The 20,764-nt window shown below is 37.5% G+C and overlaps 2 protein-coding genes and 1 long non-coding RNA gene across 3 annotated transcripts; 2 read left to right on the forward strand and 1 right to left on the reverse strand.

Moving 5' to 3' along the window:
* Positions 1–1,019: 1,019 nt before the first annotated feature.
* On the forward strand, positions 1,020–14,744 carry LOC113731415 (autophagy-related protein 2). Its single transcript, XM_027256677.2, has 14 exons — positions 1,020–1,591; positions 2,324–3,411; positions 3,897–4,045; positions 4,615–4,790; positions 4,919–8,143; positions 8,238–8,350; positions 9,067–9,274; positions 9,581–9,694; positions 10,829–10,936; positions 11,023–11,155; positions 11,499–11,701; positions 13,601–13,797; positions 13,915–13,990; positions 14,486–14,744. The coding sequence occupies exons 1-13, from the start codon at positions 1,388–1,390 to the stop codon at positions 13,985–13,987; spliced, it is 5,991 nt and encodes a 1,996-aa protein (XP_027112478.1). The 5' UTR covers positions 1,020–1,387; the 3' UTR covers positions 13,988–13,990; positions 14,486–14,744.
* A 471-nt stretch (positions 14,745–15,215) lies between these two features.
* On the forward strand, positions 15,216–15,567 carry LOC140036774 (uncharacterized). Its single transcript, XR_011840313.1, has 2 exons — positions 15,216–15,321; positions 15,398–15,567. It is a non-coding gene; the product is annotated as an uncharacterized lncRNA (long non-coding RNA).
* A 514-nt stretch (positions 15,568–16,081) lies between these two features.
* LOC113728911 (uncharacterized) lies at positions 16,082–17,138 on the reverse strand. Its single transcript, XM_027253263.2, has 2 exons — positions 16,512–17,138; positions 16,082–16,424 (listed from the first exon to the last, which is right to left on the reverse strand). The coding sequence occupies exons 1-2, from the start codon at positions 16,972–16,974 to the stop codon at positions 16,390–16,392; spliced, it is 498 nt and encodes a 165-aa protein (XP_027109064.1). The 5' UTR covers positions 16,975–17,138; the 3' UTR covers positions 16,082–16,389.
* Positions 17,139–20,764: the final 3,626 nt, after the last annotated feature.

Raw genomic sequence — 20,764 nt, forward strand, 5'->3', positions numbered from 1 at the left:
ATCTAAATCTATAATAAAATACCATAAAAAATATCCTATTATAGTGAAAAAATTATTATTATAGTTGTTTATCAAATAGTATGTATGGACATGAAAATTAAGCACCTTTTCTTCATAATTACGGCCCCTGTTTGGCACTTGAGTTTTTTTGTCAAATTTGTCTGTTACAAGTTTTTTAAAAACTTTAACTACAGTAAGCTCAAATAACTTCTTAAAGTTTTTAAAGTATACATTTCAAAATATTCAACAATTTACACACTTCAAAAAATTTTTTAAAAATTTCTACAGTAAACTATAGTAATTTTTTAGACAAATATAAAAAAACTCACTTATTAAACAGGGCCTACATTAGATAATCTTATAATTTTATAGGAAAATAAATTAAAACTCATTACACAAGGGTATTTTTGGGTATTCATTTAAAATTTTGACCAAATCAATATTATTATTTTAAGGTTTTGTTACTAAAACTATCAAATCAGGGAGGCATATATAATTTTTTAAACTTTAGGGGAGCTCGGTGAAATTATCAAAAACCTTAGGGGATGTTTCTGAAATTATCCCTATATATTAATATATTGCCCGCCAGACCAAACCTTAATAAAAAGCATAGAACTGTTTTTCTGAGATTTCAAGAAAACAGTACATGTTATTCTTTAGGGGGTGATTATAGATGTTAATTTTTTTTATCATTAAGAAAATGTGTAATCAGAATATATAAGACAATTGAAAACACACCACAGAAACCGATTATTTACAATCAAGATAAAATAATTAATTTAGAACAAACCCGATATATCATTAATACGTAATAATAATCGCTTGAGCCCGATCGAACGCCTAACTAGTCTCCCATGGTACAAATCCTCAGGCTAAGAGTACAACATATAATAGCTTAGCCGCCAAGCTATATTAAATTACTCCTATTTAATCGTTTAAAACAAAAGAAACACATAAATCCCAGAAGGATTCCAATATTGAGTACTGGTGCTTAATCCAATGCAATTCCATTCCCCAGCAGGACACACAAACACAGAAAGCATACGAAATCACTTGTACCCGAACACGACTCTTCCTCCTCCGACCCCAGCCCAAACAAATTTATCACATCCTTCTTCATTACTGATTTTTAACCTCCCCAGTCTCTCCCTCCTTACTTTTTCTTCTTCTTCTTTTTGTGTTTTTTTTTTTTTGCCCCTTGAGATTTTGAACCTCTAATGGATGGAGGTGGGTGATGAGCCTCCATCAGAATTTATGTAAAATAAGAAATTTTTTTTCCCTTGCTGTAAATACCTCCTGCTAGTCAATTAAGCGGGAAAAATAAAAAGAAAAACTAAAAATTCAAGCAAAATTGAGCCTAATTTTTTAGAATTAAGAGGGGAAGAAGATGTTTTCGTGGAACATCGCCAAGTCGGCGGAGGCGATGTTCTCGCGGTGGGCGATAAAGAGATTATGCAAGTTTTTGTTGAAGAAGAAGTTGGGGAAAATCATACTTGGTGACGTTGATCTTAAGCAGCTCGATGTTCAGCTCTCCGCCGGCACTGTTAAGCTCACTGATCTTGCTCTTAACGTTGATTATCTCAATCACAAGGTACCTAAGCAGTTCTATGTTCATTATTTCTGCCTGCTGTGGCTTTTCTAGTCACTCTTGTAAAAATTCCAGCTTTTTTTTTTTTCAATTATCCTTTTTAGCTATATGGATGGCTATTCTATTTGTTTTAAAAGTTAAAGCTTGTTGATTTTGTGGATAAAATGGGTAGGGCTTATTTAATTGCTTGCGTACTGGTAGAATTTTGGCTACGGATATTAGTTTTTGAATGTTGAAAAGTTTCACTAAGCAGTAGGATATAAAACCGGAGTTATAACTATCATATTTTGCTCTCCCGGGGTTTAGTTGAGTGCCAACAAACTGAATAACAATAAAGCAGCAGTAGAGACGAGGTAAAAAAGAAAGTTGCAGTTGAGAGTGGAAGTGACTATGCGGTGATTATCCTTCAAAATGGTGACGTGACATCTCCTACCCCACCCCCCCCTCTCCCCCAAAAAAAACTGAAAACCAAAGGGAAAGAAAAAGGGAAATGCTTTTTGTTATAGATGTTACCAATTTTAATCGCTCCATGATTGGCTGTAAAGCAATCTTTTCCTGTTTAAGTTTTCCACTTATACAACTTTTGAGTTGATGGCATTGAATTGGTTGTACTTTCCATAGTTTAATCTGTTCCCTTCTCCAACTCGTGACTTTCTTGTTCATAACGAAAAAAAATCAGACTAGAAAGGGAATTAAAAGAATATTTTGATCATCATGTGCTTCTTGTTCTTTCAGTTTGGTGCTGCTGCAGCAGTTATGGTGAAAGAAGGTTCAATCGGTTCTCTGTTATTAACATTACCTTGGAGTGGCGATGGCTGTCGAATTGAGGTTGATGAACTTGAGCTCATCATTGCTCCTGGTGGAGCAAGTGTTTTGCATGATGGTTCGGAAACTCGCAATTTTGGTCAAAACAACAATCATCCTGCCAATCATGACTCGAGAAAGCTGGAGAATGACTCAGGATCAGGTGGTGGTGTTACGCTTACCTCAGTATATGTTCACGAAGGAGTTAAAACCATTGCCAAGATGGTAAAATGGTTGCTTAGTAGCTTTCATGTGAAAATAAAAAGATTGATTGTGGCATTTGATCCCTGTATAGTGGAGGAAACGAATAAAAGATTTAGTAGAAGTTTGGTACTTCGAATTTCTGAAGCAGAATGTGGAACATGTATATCTGAAGATCCAGATCCTCATTTGATGGAAGAAGCCAAAGATAATTTTCTTGGTTTAAGTCGACTGACCAATTTCTTTAAATTTCAAGGAGCAGTTCTTGAATTGCTACAAATAGATGATGTGGAACACCAGAGTACATGTGCATGTGCTTCAGGAATCAATTTTGGAGAATGGTTTTCAGACCGCTGCCAATCAACTGCTATGACTCCAATTATTACTGGACAAAACGGTGGTTTTTCTGGGCACCTAAAATTGAGTATACCTTGGAAGAATGGTTCCTTAGACATACGCAAGGTGGATGTAGATGCTTACATTGAACCTCTGGAATTAAGATTTCAGCCAAGTACTGTTGCATGGTTTATATGTTTGTGGGACATGTTTAAAGACATGGGTTCGACAAGTGGGAGTGAGATGCTTTGCAAAGCAACAGATACTGTTTGTGATAATGCTGCATTAAATTATACGTCTTCAATGCCAGATGTTCGTTCACTTAATGCAGATAAGGTGCTAGAAGAAAATGATAATTCTTTGGTTAACTGCAGCTCTTTGCTTGAGGAAGAATGCCGACTGGAAGCCCTATTATCAGAATCTCATCTTATATCAGATTGGGTAGGTAGAACCCAGAAAGACGAACCTGATTTTGGGGAGAGGTCGGTATCATGTTGGTTCTGTTTTGCTCATCTTAAATGTGCTCAAGATGTATACTTTCAGCTCTTGCATCAAACATGCCTAAGTTTAGTTGTGTTAGAATTATTTTCTACAGGCTAATGCTAAACAAACCCAGAAAATCTACTTGTGGAACCGACTAAGTGAATGCAGAATTGTTGTACAGGATATGTAGAAATTTAAACAAAAAGATGATCAAAATTTAACTGAACTCTATGTCTCCAACAAAAGGTGCCTAATCAGTTAGCTGAATTATCATTCCATTTTGGATATGATGCATTAGATCTGATGCTCATATTCTCAGACATTCTTTTTCGAGCAAACTATTAGAGCTTTCACTATTCAGAAAAGAATCAGCTTGAAACAGATGTTTGGACCTCAGTCCTCAGACATGGTTGTTTGCCTGTTCCATTTTGGTTCTCCATTCCCCTTGCTATGCTTTATGAATTATGTGATTTGTTGTTTGCAGTGTGTACCAGTTTTTTGAATGTTTTGATGAGTTGAGAAGTTCACAATCAGCTTTGGGCCAAAGTGGGATGTGGAACTGGACCTGTTCTGTTTGCAGTGCTATAACTGCCGTATCCAATCTTGCTTCCGGATCTTCGTCTATTCCACCTGGTATGTGATTGACTCTGCGCGCATAGTATGTGTAAGAAATGCCATAATAGAATAATGGCCCACCACAGATCTGAGCACAACTTTGTAGTTGGAGGCTAATGCATTTCACAGTTGTACTACTCATCTGCCCCTTTTCTATGCAAATTGGGTTGATATTCTCACACAACAAATACTTATGTTTCTTATGCCATATCATTGAGGTGTGCAACATCTGGTTGCCCTATAGCAATTTTTTCGTAATATTTTTTAGCAGCATGCTTGCATGCTTGTCATTTTCTTCTTCTTTTCATTATTTGGTGGGGTTTTCTCTCCACAAGGGAGTTGGGGTAGGGATTTATTTGAAATGACTGTGGTGTGGTATAGTTAATTTTTATGATATTTTTTGTTACCAGTTAGCATGGGTGGAACGGGGAACTATGGAATATGGCATACTTGTTCCAATTTGTAAAATGTTGTGAATTTTGCAATAGTTCTGCTGGTACTACCAATTAGTTTTGTTGCTATCAAGATATGCTTGCAAGAGAGACGTTGTTTATCAGTTATTGATAGTCTTTTATGCCCTTGTGCAGTACAGCAGCATGTCGAAACTAATCTCAAGGTGACTGTTGCAAGAATATCTATCCTTTTTTCCTTCTTTGACAAAAAGCCTGAATATTCCTGTTACGAGAGGGAAAATCAAGCCAAGGCTGCTCAGTATGTTCATTATCTGGATATGAAGTTCCTAGACCTGCTACTTGTCTTGCAGGTAATTTTACAGTCGCCAACCCGCAACCAGAAGGAAAAATTTTCTTGTTGAGCTTTAGTTTTTACAAACATTTTATGTCTTCCTTTCATTACTTTATATTAACAGTCGGAATTTGATAAGCTCAACAGGTATGTCCTGAAGAGATGAATTTTGAGGCAACAGTCCAGCATATAGAACTGGATGATCATTTTTCTTCTGAGAATGACAAAATAGATCCTAAGTCGCAAAATGAAAGTGTAACAGCGAGCGGTCTGACTGATTTAATTCAAGCAATGCAAGATGCTGTTCAAGATGCTCTAATTCCCCTTAGCTCATCAGGTGAATATGCTGGAATGGTTAGTAGGAGAGGTTTTGATGTGGATGTTCAACCTAGTATGGTTGCATCGAATGCTTGTAGCTGTATTACCAGTTGTGAGTGCATTGACATGGATAATGTTGTGAAGGTGGCTTTATTTAAAACTTCGGGCATCAGCCGGTGCCAAGTCACTGTCAATACTGGTACATCTGCTAATTTTGTTTTGGGGCCAGTCTCTTTTACATTAAGTTTGCCACCATGTGTTTTATGGGCAAACTTTGGTCTGGTTGATAAGGTGTCAGATCTTCTAAAAGAAGTTGGAGCTTGTAAAATGAGTCATGGAAGGAATAATTTTGCATCTAAGACGATTTTTAGTGAGAGAGAATTATATTCTCAGGAGAATGAAGAAAAGAATTCCCATGGTTGTGTCTCGTCTATTCCATCAGATGAAAGTCTAAGGGGTAATATATGCCTTTCAAATGCAAGGATAATACTCATGGCAGGTTACTATTCCTTCAATCAGTTTCTAGCTCTTGATTTCTCTTATCCCCAAAAGTTTGGGGACAAAAATCCCAAGGCCTCTGAGCCTGCATCTGGCACTAGTTTGAGTAAAGGAGGCTTGCTAGAGAATTCTAAATCCTTGCAATTGAGTTGGAAGGATCTTGCTGTCTACCTGATTACCTCTGATCCTGGTGAGAATGGTGGAATTGAGCTATCCAATGTGTTGAAGTGGAAGTTGTCTGCTCACATGATTATGTCCATTGCCAATGAAACTAGCCAATTATCCGCCATTAGTATGTTCTGGCAGGATGGTACGACTGGTCCATGGATAACTAGGAGAGCTAAGCTTCTGGCTACTTCAGGGAACTTGAAAAACAGACAGAGATTTACGGGAAAAGATTATGAGTTTGCTTCTGTAACTACTGCCAAGGACATGGAAGAATCTGACAATCGTGCTAAACAGGAGATGGTTTTGAGCTCTGGATTTTTCATACACGTGCTGCTGTCTCCTGTTATGGTCAATCTTGGTAAGGCTCACTACGATAGCCTAATATGCCTGCTGCATCAGCTGGTTAATTGTTTGTCATGTATGGCCTCTGATACACTGAAGGAAGAATCTAGTATATCTCAGACATCTATCTTGGTTGATTGTGATTCAGTTGGAATTGCTGTCTGTATGGAAGAAAAAGTAGATACTAAAAGTTCAACCCAGAGTGAGCTTCCTGGTTCTTGGCATGGTTTTAGACTCAAAATTCAGAAATTTGAGTTGCTTTCTGTTTCAAATATTGGTCGAGTGAGGGGTGCTAAATTTGTTTGGATGTCGCACGGGGAAGGCAGTTTGTCTGGTTTTGTTACTGGAGTTCCTCATGAAGAGCTGCTTCTCATCTCATGCAGCAACTCAACCATGGGCCGTGGTGATGGAGAAGGTTCAAATGTTTTAACCCCAAGGTTTGCTGGGTCTGATATTGTACACTTGTGGAATCCAGATGAGCTTCATAGCTATATGTCCATTGCCGTGAGATGCGGTACTATTGTTGCAATTGGTGGTCGTGTGGATTGGTGGGAAGCAATATCTTCCTTTTTCAGTGTGCCCTGTCGAGAAATTGAACAAATGGGTGAAAATAGTCTGCAGGAGGGGGGTTCTGAGAGCAGTGCACCTTTTCAAACATCCTTTATTCTTAATCTGGTAGATATTGGTGTGAATTATGAACCAAACATGTATCCGTGTGCCAGCACGGATGGTTTAGATGTTGAATCTTCTTCTGGCATGGTCAGCAAAGCTGCTGATGATCAGTATATTGCTTGTTTATTAGCAGCATCTTCTTTCACACTTTCTAGTAATAGCATATCTGATTCCTCTGTTGGTGTATATAATATTAGGCTGCAAGATCTGGGTCTGCTTCTTTGTCCTGTATCTGGACCTAAAACTTCTGGCAGTAATTACAGCGTAGAGCATCTCAGCAGGGCTGGCTATGTTAAAGTTGCTCATGTGGCACATGTTAAAGCTCTTTTGAAAACTTATTCTAAAGGGGACCCCAGGTGGGAAGTAGAATCATCAGATCTACGTATTGTTGTAGGTACCTGTTCTGACACTGCATGTGGTTTGATTCGTCTGGGAGCCCAACTCCAGCAGCTGTTCGCACCTAACTTGGAGGATACACTTGTGCACTTGCAGACTAGGTGGAATGATGTTCAAGGGACAACTGAGGATGCTCAGATTGGGACACACCTTGGTGATGCTGCTCTATCAGATATTGAGGGGCAAAATTTAGGGGCAAATAGTAGCTCATGTAGAAGCAATCTGATGGATGAAATTTGTGAAGATGCATTTCAGCTGGTTGGAAATGCTGATGGCCAGAGAGATTATGATGATAGAGAGTTTAATATGTCAATCAATGATAATGTTCTTGGTGAACCAAGTGAACTGAGTGCCAGCAATGGTGAACATTTTGCTGGTTGTTTCTCCTTTTCTGAATCAAATCCAGTTGTTGGACTGGAAAATAATGGGGCATCATTTCAAGATGAAAATGTTCCAGAGTTTATAGAAGAATATTTCTTGTCAGATCTACGCCCTCTGTCAGGAGTTTCCTTTACTTCCCAGTTACCAAACGAACTTCACTGTAAAGCTGGTATTACAGGCAGCGGGGAACTGCCATACAGAAACAATGGTTGGTATGGGAACACTTCTTTAAGAATTGTAGAAAACCATGTTTCAGAGGTCAATGATCAAGCTAATCCCGGGCAACTAGAGAATAGTGAGTCTTCCAGTGGTTGCACTGAACTTGATGATCATGGCAGAATAAAGGGGTGCATACTTCTCAAGAACATGAATATAGTTTGGAGATTATATGCTGGTTCTGACTGGAGTAATTTTCAGAAAAGTCAGGAGCATTCTACTTCTGGACGGGATGCAACAGTTTGTTTAGAGATCTCACTGTCAAGGATGCAGATCCAGTATGATATTTTCCCTGATGGTGGATTACATGCATCTCTGCTGTCTCTTGCCATTCAGTATTTCCGCGTGAATGATAACAGCAAAAATGCACCATGGAAACTGGTCAGTCTTCGATGTGATTTAACTTTTACCTGGTTCAAGTTTGCCGTTTTATCATGCGGCCCAGTGTCTGACTCCTTATTTTATTCTTTTGAAGGTGCTTGGATATTATCAATCAAAAGATCATCCTAGAAAATCTTCTTCAAAAGCTCTTAAGATGGATTTAGAGTCTGTCAGACCAGACCCTTCAACTCCTTTGGAGGAATATCGGTATGCATTTTGTTTCTCTGAAGTTTTTTGCTTCACTGTTTCGTAAAAAGGCATTATTACTCACTTGTTTCAGCTGAATTTAGGATCTGGCAGACCCTTGTTTGCTTTTGGGGGGACATTAATATGCATTTCTTTCTATAATTATTTTTCTTCATCTTTCTAATATGAAGGAAATAGTAGTTAGTTCATTTGTTTTTTCTCAGTAACATAATTACGTGCTCTTTTCATGTTGTGCTTCTGTATGTTCCTGATGGAGTTGCAGTATAGTAACTCATATATCACACCACTTTTATATCTATGCTTATGGCAAACATATATTGAGGAAATTAGATAATCATTTACGCCATCCACATATGTGCTAGAAACTGCTTGAAGGTTTTGTGTTTTTCTTTAACGTAATCTTTCTGTGGTGCTATTTTTTTCTTTAATCTAATATATGACCATTAATCCAGCTCTGTGCTTTTCCATCTTTTTTAGGATAACTAGGGACTAGGGTGAAAATTCTAAAGTTTGTATTTGCCTCTCCCTTTTGCTCATGCAGCGTACAGTCTTTGAATATAAGCAACCCCACAGCGAAAACTTGAGTTGTGAGGGTCTCCTCACCTCAAAATTTAAAGTATTGAATATGTCGCTGGGAAAAAGGACAGGAATTGTTGAGGATATGAGAGTGGATTGATCTTAGACTGTTTCCTAATAAATGCATGTTTCTCTTATAGGTTGCGTGTTGCTTTTCTTCCAATGCGTTTGCATCTTCATCAAAGTCAGCTCGATTTTCTCATCAACTTCTTTGGTGGGCAAAGAACATCTATTAACTCATCCAAGAATGGCACTCATGATATTCTTGAAGCAGGAAAGGGATCACACAAGGCTGCAAGTCTCAGTGGACATACAATTGTTCAGGAGGCATTGCTTCCCTTTTTTCAGGTGAGTATTTTGAAATTGCTCTATTCTCAGGATATAATAAATTGTTTCATTCTGGTTAATGATTAGCATGTTAGATCTTAAATGCAAATTATAAACATTCAAATGTTCACGGGGTAAGCAGGAAATCTGGAAAACACTAAACTTTGCTGTAATTATATGTCCTTCAGCTATTTGGTTTTTATAGGAAAGAACTGAAACTCTCCATATCATGGATTTGTATTTGGTAACATCTGTAAACGTTTGTGATTTTTCAGAATTGGATTTGTTCATTTTTCAGGCATTCACTGAATTTTTCCTTCTCTGCAGAAATTTGACATTTGGCCTGTCCTTATACGAGTTGATTATGTTCCTTCTCACTTTGATTTAGCTGCACTAAGGAGTGGGAAGTACGTGGAACTGGTGAACCTATTAACTTGGAAGGTAAAGTTTTCATCTTTCTTGCTTTTACCTTTCCTTGCTGTGATTACTGAATTAAATGGCGCACCTAAGTAAAAATAGCAATTGAATAACAGCCAGCATTTCATGTTAGTGTGTGTTTAGATCTCAGGTTTTCTGATGGAAAAAGTTTGAATTTGTAGTGTCCTTCACCTGCCTGTGGAGAAAACTCTTGATGCATAACTAGCTACATCATTTACTTGTTGAAACTAGAGTCCATTATTCGAATTCCTTATTCCAACACATCTTACTGACGGTTGGACACACTGACATGCAAATTTTTCTTTACACATCATACTGACTTCACATCATTCAAATTCCTTGTTTCAACAAATCTTACTCATGATCGGACACATTGATATGCAAATTTTGCTTTTCCACTGGCCTTTTAAGAGAGGACCATCTAGGCATGTAAATACTTGATCTTTTGTCAGAATAGTTTAGGTTCCAATTGTAATTTTAATACCTCAAATTGAAAAGTTGTCATTTTTATGGTAAAGTGCTTCAAAGGGTCAACTTCCTAACAACAAAGTAGAATAATGTAGATTATATGAGTAGTGGGATATGTTGTCGTGGTAGTACCATTTTTCACTAATTCTTTCCCTTATCTGCTGGGATTGCTAATACGGATTACCATATGGACGATCAGAGTTAAGCTTTAGCTTTTGGTGTTTTACATGTTCTATTTGGTGGAATGCAATTGGATTCTTTGGTACATTTGGTACTTATATCCTCAACTTTTCACTTTGCACCAGCATTCAGAGTTATGGTGCATCTGTCAAGCAAAGATTTCATAAACCATTGGTGTATTTATTAGATGCATTTGTAACCGCCATTCAAGTTGTCTTCTCCCAGTGTCTGTGTTCTACATTTTTTCCTTCTCTTAATTGCTCTTTTAGGCTGATTACAGCATTCGTATGCCCTTTTTGGTATTCTTTGAATGAGGATAATTTATATAGCCCATGGTCAATGTAATTCTCTTGTTCAACAATTTACTATTTCTCCATCTTTGGTTATTACCTGGTAGGAACACTTAACTTGCGAGAATCTTAGTTCTCTTTTGGAACCATTTTGGCTTGAAAACTGAGTGTTCAACTTTCAAATGATTTCTAATGCCAGGGGGTGGAGCTACAACTTAAGCATGTTCATTCAGTTGGAGTCTATGGCTGGAGCTCTGTGGGTGAAATGGTACTTGGGGAGTGGTTAGAAGACATCTCTCAAAACCAGGTTACTGCCATAGCTTCAAAGTGAACAAGCTTTTATACAACTTGTGGCCTCATTGTGCTTCCATGGTAATGATTATATTTTTGTAGGTTCATAAATTGTTGAAAGGCCTACCTCCTATTCGATCACTGGTTGCCGTTGGTTCTGGTGCTACAAAGCTGGTGACTTTGCCCGTAAATGGCTACAGGAAGGATAGGAGATTGCTCAAGGGTGTTCAGAGGGGTAAATAGTTACCTGGAAACAGATCTTATATATTTAAATCTTCCCTTTTAAATGGAGTAATATATGCATTGGATTGAGTTACCTTGCCTCAACTTCCCCCTGGCCTATGCAAAATACTATCTGCATTTTGAGCTTACTTGGTTATGCATCGGTCAGGAATCATTTCAGTTATGCAGGGGTCTAATATAGCTACCCTGGAAAATTAGATTCTGGTATTGTTAAGGCTAGTTTTTAGGAATTTCTCTCCGCTATCTGACTACTGCACTTGTGACATTTTCTGCATTGCCTTTTCTGCTATTTACTAGATGATGGAAATAAACAGTAAGCTTTGTGTTTGTACCAGGTACAATAGCATTTCTTCGGAGTATTTCACTTGAAGCAATTGGTCTAGGAGTACATTTAGCAGCAGGAGCTCATGACATCCTCCTCCAGGCAGAATACATGCTTACAACCATTCCACCCTCTATATCATGTCCTTTGCAAAGCAGAGCGAATACTTCTGTTAGGTCAAATCAACCAGAGGATGCCCGGCAAGGAATCAAACAGGTGAATCTAGGAACCATTTTGAACTGTACTAAGGTATCCTATTTGTTTGTTTGAGATATGATTTTGGGGTGAAAGATGTATCCATTTTTATAAACACTAGTAAGCACGTGGATATATTTTTTTCAAAATATAAAACTTTTAATATATTAAATTTTGTACAAAACTTTGATTATTGGCATAATATAAACTAAGAAACTATATAATGAACAAAATTAAGCAATTGGTAATTGTACAAAATGTTTATTGTGTACAAAATAATTAAAAGTTTATTGTGCATTTTACAGTTATAAAAACTCTGAAGATGGAAGATTATCATATTTAAACTAAGTTGTTGGTATAATATTGACTAAGAAACCATATAATAAACAAAATTAAGCAGTTGCTAGTTATAGAAAACGTTTTTAATATACAAAGCAATTAAAAGTTTATTGAACTCTAAAGATGAAAGATTATCATATCTAAACTAAGTTGTTGCATATCTTACTTGGATTGTGACAGTAAGAAGAGGAAATATTCTATGTTCTGTCAAACCTGTGTATACAACAAAACCTGAGCAAAATACATACTAAAACGTTATGATTTCTATGTTCTGTCAAACCTGTGTATACAACAAAACTTGAGCAAAATACATACTAAAACGTTATGATTTGGATACAACAAGTTTTTATCAATTTTAGTAGTTGTAAACCTTTTCTGTTATGTTTTTTATAATTATCGATAATTTTTTTTGAAGTTTTCTTAGTCAATTTGTCATAATATAGTGAATTTAATCATCAATTTAACCTTTTGTTTTCTTATTAAGTGTTTATAACCTTTTGTCTTCTTATTAATTGTGATTTTCTTCTGAACCAATATGTGTATAAAATATAGTTAGCTTTAGGCCCCGTTTGGCGAGTTTTTGGGTGTTTATCTAAAACTTTACTGTAGCTTACTGTAGAAGTTGTAGAAAATTTTTTTGAAGTATGTAAATGTTTGGATATTTTGAAGTATATAATTTAAAATTTTTGAGAAGTTTTTTGATATTATTGTAGTTAAAGTTGTTAAAAAACTTGTAGCAGACAAACTTGGCAAAAAACTTGTTTGCCAAACAAGGCCTTAATTATCACGTATAAGAATATAATAATTGGAGATAATTTTAACACACAATAATTGGAGATGAAGAAAATGATTGGTGAATATAATTGTAAGTGGGCAGTTTTTAATTTTAATTACCAACATTTTTGAGATGTAATCTATTGAAACTTTTCATTTTTCTTATTAGTTTCATGATTGAAATGCAATAAAAGTCATGAGGTTAATTTAGACATAACAAAAACTAAGATCAAATTATGCTTACACTCCTATTGCTGAAACTCATCATACTTTTTATATAGTAATGATAATGATGATAGGAAATGATAGCTCCCGTTGCAAATGTGAGTTATAACGTGCTCTCTATCATTAGAGGCAAGTTTATTATCCACTTAAAGTTGACCATGCTGCAAGGCTGTTTCTGTTTGATATAACTGAAATTGGTATAAGCATGAAAGTAACTTTTCCCGTGACTGTAAGACCACTTGAAAGACTGTATGTTCAGGCTCTCTTATAGTGAGACCCCCCCCCCCCCCCCCTCAAAAAAAAAAACTACCCAACCCATCGCTCCCTCCTCTTTGTTTTATCCCTTATTTACTCATTCTTTTCCTGATTAATCCACGGTTTGGGTACTTCAAAGGCTAAAGATATAAAGCGGATGTTTATACTTAGAGTTGTATACTCTGTTGCAATTAATTAACCTAATTGTGATGTGCATTGCAGTTGACATTTAGTGAATTTAAAATTTATTTTGCCTCTTGAAGCAATATGTGATAATAACTCTCCTAAATAAATCTATCTAGGATTCTGATGTTTGTAATTTTTTAGGCTTATCATAGTATCAGTGATGGCCTTGGTAAATCTGCTTCTGCTTTAGTACGAACTCCATTGAAAAAATATCAACGGGGAGATGGTGTGGGTTCTGCTTTGGCGGCTGTTGTTCAAGCTACTCCTGTGGCAGCGGTAGCTCCAGCTTCTGCTGCTGCACGAGCTGTGCATTATGCTCTTCTTGGTGTGAGGAACAGGTAATCCCTACCTGATCCCAGCTGTAAAACGCATAATCTGTTTGTCGTCCAGAATTAGTAATGAGCTGTACCTTTAAGTTATTAGAACTAATGTCGTTTTCATATGTTCTCCTGCAGCCTTGATCCAGAGCACAAGAAAGAGTCTTTGGATAAATACTTGGGTTCATCTCAGCAAAGGGAATTCATGTAATAGGTATACACTGTATATAAGACAAACACATGATCTGTTAGTGATTGATACATTCACACTGTTTGAGGTGTCCTATTCTTGAAGTAAATTTCATGCTGTGTGTCTAACGTCAATGAGTGATAGACGTGAACCAAATAGACCATACAGCAGAAGACGAGAAATATTGCTAAAATGTGCTTTGGAGAAAACATCACATGTGATTAGGATATCAGAAATAACAAAGATGTCATTGTACATTATTCCTTTGAAGAAATGTTTACAGAGAAAGGAATGATGTATAAGTTTCCACAAGTCTGTTAATAGTTGTGTATGATGTTTACAGACAAAATAATAAAAATGTATGGCATACGCTTGGGACCTCTTTCTGGGAATGTACTTGGGACCTTAATATGCTTAATCTCACTATTCATAATGTCTGTTTTCATTATACTCTCTATTCTTTGCTCTGTTATCGTATCTGTTGACTCGTGGAACTGATTTCCTTTTTACCATATGCAGGTGTACAGATAGTGAAACTGCAGAAATTCTTTACTGTCAGAAGACAGAACCTGTAAATAAATGTAAATACCAGGTGATTTGTAGTAGTTTTGCCAACAAGCCAAGCCTTGCAATTGAGGTCATTGGTAATTGATGTTTGTTGTACCATAGTCCTTTTTGTATTTGGTTAAACTTACCTAGTGTTTCACAGGACATAGTTTTCCTTGTAAATAGCTCATCAGTTTTTTGAAGCAATTTATTGGATTTTCATTTTCTCTCATCCATTTTGTCAGTGTAATTGAATTTTATGAAGATATACCAGGTGGATGATTTAATGATCAAGGGTGCACACGTGAGCCTGACGTTCACGAGATGATCACCCCTGCCGCACAATCCCTTGCGGAATTACAAAATGTCATTAACTGGATTATGTGAGGATTAGCCGCAGGGAGATTCGGCTTTGTTTCCCTCTCTTGGCAAGTGATTTGGTGCTTGTGAACTTCTATTGGCAAGGTCGACTTGCCATTGCAGGTTATATTTTTAGTTGTTATGACCAGTTCATAGCTGGCACCTTAAACTGGGACATCACTTAACTGGCATCGGATGCGCTAATATAAGAGGGAGGGAGGTACTCCCAAAACTATTGGCAAGGTCTTCGTTGGGGAATTGGAACTCTACCGCCTTGTGTGTCTGGAATGGATTAACATTTCAATTCTGTAGCAAACCTTGGTCCATGCTGCTCTGTCACTTGGGACGCATGCAAGTTGCGTAGTGCTTTTCTAGCCTTTCACAATTGAAATGGCGGCATCTTCTGAACTGGCAAGGAATTTTTCTTGTCAACTCTTCTCGTCCGTTTGGTAAGGAATTTTTGTCCCGCTCCATTAAGCTGCATATGAAAGCATTGACAACAAAATGCTGCAAAATCTTCCTCAGGTTCTGAAGTCGTCTTGAGCAGTATCTGGTAATAATTGTAAATCCTCGCCGCTGGATTTTGAAATTTCCGATTTTTGGCTGGCATGTCACAAAATTTGAAAATCCTGCTCGTTGAAATGGCAGGGTGAACTTTGGACGCCATTACAAATTCTCGCCTGAAAGATTTCTAATATTCTGTGTCACTAACCTCCGAGGCATTTTAATTATTTTGTTGTATTGTCGATTGCTTAAAAGAAAAATCTTCCAGTTCTTACCTGTCCTCAGCCTGCCTATTCTATGATTGCTGTTTCAATTTTGGTTCTTTCTTTAGCCTTCACGATTGAATCCAACCTTACATCGGTGTGCTCTCAAGGCTCTTTTGGAACCAATTTCACACTTAAAAACTCTGGACATTTCGCTCTCTCTCTTTACTATAGCCTTCGTGTATAGAATTTCATATCCACCAGAGTTTCTGATTTCCTAACCATTTTAAAAATCTGGCTGAAAAGAAGAGGAGGATGCGGGTGGGCAGTGTTAGTGTCATTCAAAGATGATAGATAGTATTAGTACATAACTAACGACCTGGATTATGAATTTACTCACTGTTGAAATGTGGGTTGGGAGGTTTCTGGTCAGTCTGGCGCTTTTGCATGCATGGCATTAAAGCGAAATGAATAAAAATCACGTCCTATTGGTACAACTACAAGCAATAACAAACGTGATCTGATCTTTATAGCAAAGAAATAAGCCCAGCAGAAGAGCATTGTCGAATCAGAGGCATGAACAATCTACATGAAATGAAACTGAAAAACCCTGACAGCAAAGATATTTGTACAATAACGTGAAGAATGGAAGAGCGGATCTATGCACGCTGCACATGTAGTAATTCCTACGGGAAAAGTTGACAGACAGAAACAAAAATTCTTGACCATCCCAGTTCTCTTCTCCACACGGGTCAGCGACAGAGAGGAAACTTTAGCAAGCTCTGCGAATAATTCCTTTGCCACCTTCCTTTAAAGTATTCCATCCAAGATCTGCCAGCAAGCACCTGTGACCAGAAAATCAATTCAGAATTATTTTGAAGAGACTTATCATTTTCTGGGTCTGGGTCTCAAGTAGCGCATCTAGTTTTCACCCTTGAGGTTAGCAGCAAACATATTCTCGTGGAATGCCAAAGTTGTGGAGGTCGTCTCATCAATTCTTTCAAGGACTTGATCAGAAACAGTCCTATCAGCAGATTTCCTACGTAGATGATGGATGCTAGATCTCTTGAGGCCTAAACGCTCTTTCCATCGGCTCATACCCTTGTGTAGTCGCGGTGACGACACATCCATGTCGTCATCCTCCACAAGGAGTTCATCTCTGAGAGTGGTCTTGGTGGGTACAATTTTGCCCTTGAAGAAGACCTCATCCGCAGAAATCATGTTGTAACCAGACACCGAAAACTCGAAATCTGAGGAAACTGGTGCTTCTCTATAGCTGTGATCGTGCTTGGTGGGTTGTTGGGTGTCGGCAAAGTCATTAGAGAAGGAGATTCTTGGGCCCATTGCAGCGTGGAGACCTTGTTGGTCATTGTTGAACATGTTTAAGCATGCCATGGACACTGAAACTAAGTGATCACTTTCGAGGTTTCTTCTCACTACTTACCATGTAACTTGCAACAACCCCGCTATTTATACAGGGGGTTTCTTGCTTCCTCATTTTATGTAGATTGGATTTTAGTTTTCCTCATTAGTCTAAGTTCCTATTATTGCCTTTTGGTTAAAAAAATTGCATGAAAGTTGTGCAGAATCCATATCCATTGAAGTAACTTAGCTACTCCCATGACAATTATATCACGAAGAGGACAAGATGACCGCAATTACTGCAAAAAAAGTTTATAATTATGGAGTAGTTTAAGTTACTCCAGCAAGTGCGTGGGGTGGTGGAACCGTGGAAGGGGTTGGCATCTAGACTTTCTAGTTGTATTAGTAGCTACATTTTCATTTCTAGTTTTTTCTATATTTGGTGAGCCAATTTAATGACTTGATTGCATCTGCATGCATGAGAACCCACTTTCAGCAATGGATTATGCCACATCTAAAACCATGGGCTAGCTCAAGAGATGACTCCTCCTTTTCTTGTTGTTCATCTTTGAAGAAGATGGAATAGCATTGTCAACTAGTCGTTTGTACTCGGTCATCATTTTCACATACCGCCACATCTAGAAATACGATAAGTCGATTGGTCGAACTAAAAATCGACTATTAGTGAGTATCATTGAATCCTCTTTGTTCACCCTTCACATCATCTTTTTTTTTTTTTTTTTGGGCTTTTCATCCTTTATGCTGGGTTGGATTACTAAATATTTATCAGGACGGAGAGTCAACAATGGCTGCTGTTTGCTTAAAGTAACAGATATATACTTTGTTGTACTATGCAATAGTTGCCTCGTCCTCAACTGGAATCAGATTTTTCTCCTTCAATTTAATAACTACGTAGGCCCTTCGCCGGCCGGATACTTCAGTCTGTCTCTCTTATAGCTTGCTTGTTTTGTTCAGCTCTGAAAAGGATCCAGTTCTAGCCAATCAAATTACGGCCTAGACTTGCAGATTACTCCAATTTAGTCCTGCTCGCTAAAGCGGTCAAACAAAGTCGGTAATGCAGAACATGGGAAGCAAAAGGGATAAATTCTTTTTGCATATTCTAAGGCCTAACACATGCTATTTGACTTGTGCGTTCTTTTTGAAGTGATGATTCATTGAACAGCTGTCCTAATTGTTTCCACTGTAGAATACGCCTTGAATTTCAGACGCATTGCAATATCTTGTTGAAGCAGCTATAGTTTCTCAGCTCCTACACGAAGAGCATTGGGCTCACTTGATTAGGGGGAAAAATATTAGGCTCGCACTTCATGCACATAATGGGAATAAGCTCTAACTCCAGTCCTACTCCCACTCCTTTCTGCTGTCACATTTCTGACCACTGCTTAAAGTTTAAACCCAAGTGCCTTCATATTTAAGGTGGAATCTGGTGACTTCAATTTTAGGAGGTTACAGTTTTCCTTTTAGCTTTTGAAGTATTCTTGGAGGTTACTCAGGGGCCACCTGGAGACGTCCTAACTCGAGATCAGTTGCCTGATTATCATCACAATCAGCGAGATTGATTCGAACATCAGTCTAGTTTTCCTGCCTTAATGATGAAAAATTAAGATCAAACGAGAGCGTAGTGATATGCTAGTAACTCCATGCCATTGAGTAAACTGCAAAATTCGTTTTTGAGCCCTTATAGTATTAAGTAAGTTTTATGAGATAAGCCACTCATTCTAGATGGTGGTCTTTTTTCTTGGACTTGCCTGCATGGTTCAAAGTCACGGTTACGGCTCCAACCGTTCCACATCGATCTCAGCATATCAGTCACAGTCTTGATGAGACGCAGATTTTGAAGCATTTAATATTCTAAAAATTATGAATAATATTAAAAAATATGCTAAATAAAAATAATTTAAAAAATTAGTAAAAGAAAATCTGTAAAATATAAATTTGTAATTTGATTCGAGATGACTCGATCCGACTCGACTGAGACTATTTATATCCGAGACTTCTCGGTCGAGTTCTCAGTGACACGGTCGATTTATCGGCGATCCATATGTCTTAGAGTCATTTAATTTCAATATCGAAACGGAGAGATCTATTCCGATGATGACTCGATCTCGATTTCGGCCGAGCCTTTGAACCATGCTTATCTGGCAATGGTGACATACGCACTATTCCCCAGTACATGTGCGTTTGAACCACTTCGAAGTCTTTCAACCGACAAATCCAAAAACCAAGACTAGTTTAGGCTTTGGAGTCAGGCTTTTTACTAATAACCATTACATGGTGAAAGAGATTCCAGTTCACATGTTATCCATTGCTCAGTAGGAACTTACAGAAGATCATCCAATAACTATGCAACAGATTGCCGATTCCCGTTGCCAAAGCTATTAATACTTTTAAAAAGGTCCCAAAAAACAACTGGATAAACCTCATGAAGAAGTGGAGGAACGCTTGGCCCGTGGGTAACCTGTCTCTTCTGGTCTCCCTTATGGTGAACAGACTTTGTTTCTTGCCTATTATAAATAAAAGAAAAATACCTCCATTTTCTCCTATACCTCGTGTATGTTGGTTTTTCAGGCCCATTTTGCAGCGTCAGATCGAGAGACAGATCCAACATTTTCTTAATTTGGTGCTTTGCATGTTGCCCCTATTCTGAGAAGTACAAACAAACCAATCGATCTGAAGTTAAAAAACCGATAATCTTCCCAACATTCTGCGTAGTTAGAGATTAAGAATGACTCTCTCCGTAGTCAAAACTGAAGAATTGATACAAGATGATGGGCCAACCCATTTGACAATCACGAAATCAGTCCTATCCTCAATTACAGGCAAAGGATGGGGCACTCTAGCTCTTAACCTAAGTTAGCTCTTTCATGAGTGAAAATAAAACTTGGTAGTTTTCGTAACAGCATAAAGATTCTCTTTCTAACAACAGGTGACCAATGAACGATCGATCCAGTCAAGTAAGACAGTGGGTCAAAAGAAGAGGGGGCTCAAAAATGACACGTGCTCTTCACCATAGAGATGCTAGTGAAGAGTAAATGCAAAGTCATAATCCAAAACCATGGCAAATACGAGATGCTCTCAGTTTTTGCTTATTCTTGGAACCTGGAGCAAGATCATAATCCAAAAGGAAGATTTCTGAATTCAGTCAAGTCTAATTACTGCTTGACTTGACAATCTTGTTCTACATTCTCTAAGTTACTTCTGCAAAACTGAGTGAATCATGGTTGGAGCATTATGCAATGCACAACAACTTGCTTATTCTTCTGCTGGAGAAATAAATAAATAAACCAGAGAGTAGCATATATATATATATATATATATATATATATATATATATATATATATATATTAAGAACCCACGCTGAGAGAGAGAGCATCTTCATAGGATTTTAAATGCAGCCAATTAGATGTGACAACTGCTATTTTACCCAAGTAGAAATTGTAAAACGATGTGCAGGATCTTATGAACAGATGGCCAAGTCACACATCAGAACTTCACATACGGGAATGATAACTACAAATTAATATGGAAACTATGCTGGAAGCCCTAACTGCTGCTACTCTCTAGTAGGCTAGTATCAACATGCATCAGAGAGATACAAAGGATCATCATTTATTCTACCAACTTAGCAAACATGTGGAGTCAGAGAAATTGCTCAAGGAATTCTATCAAAAAATTGAATTAACATAATTGACGGCATTCATATTAGAAAAAAGAGATCCAGTTGTTTCTGCTTCTTACTCTTAATAAACAAATAAGCAAGTGCTACATGCTATTTCAAATGTTTCTGAAAACACATTCATT

This window comes from Coffea arabica, chromosome 2e, assembly GCF_036785885.1.
Source record: "Coffea arabica cultivar ET-39 chromosome 2e, Coffea Arabica ET-39 HiFi, whole genome shotgun sequence".
NCBI classification, from domain to species: domain Eukaryota; kingdom Viridiplantae; phylum Streptophyta; class Magnoliopsida; order Gentianales; family Rubiaceae; genus Coffea; species Coffea arabica.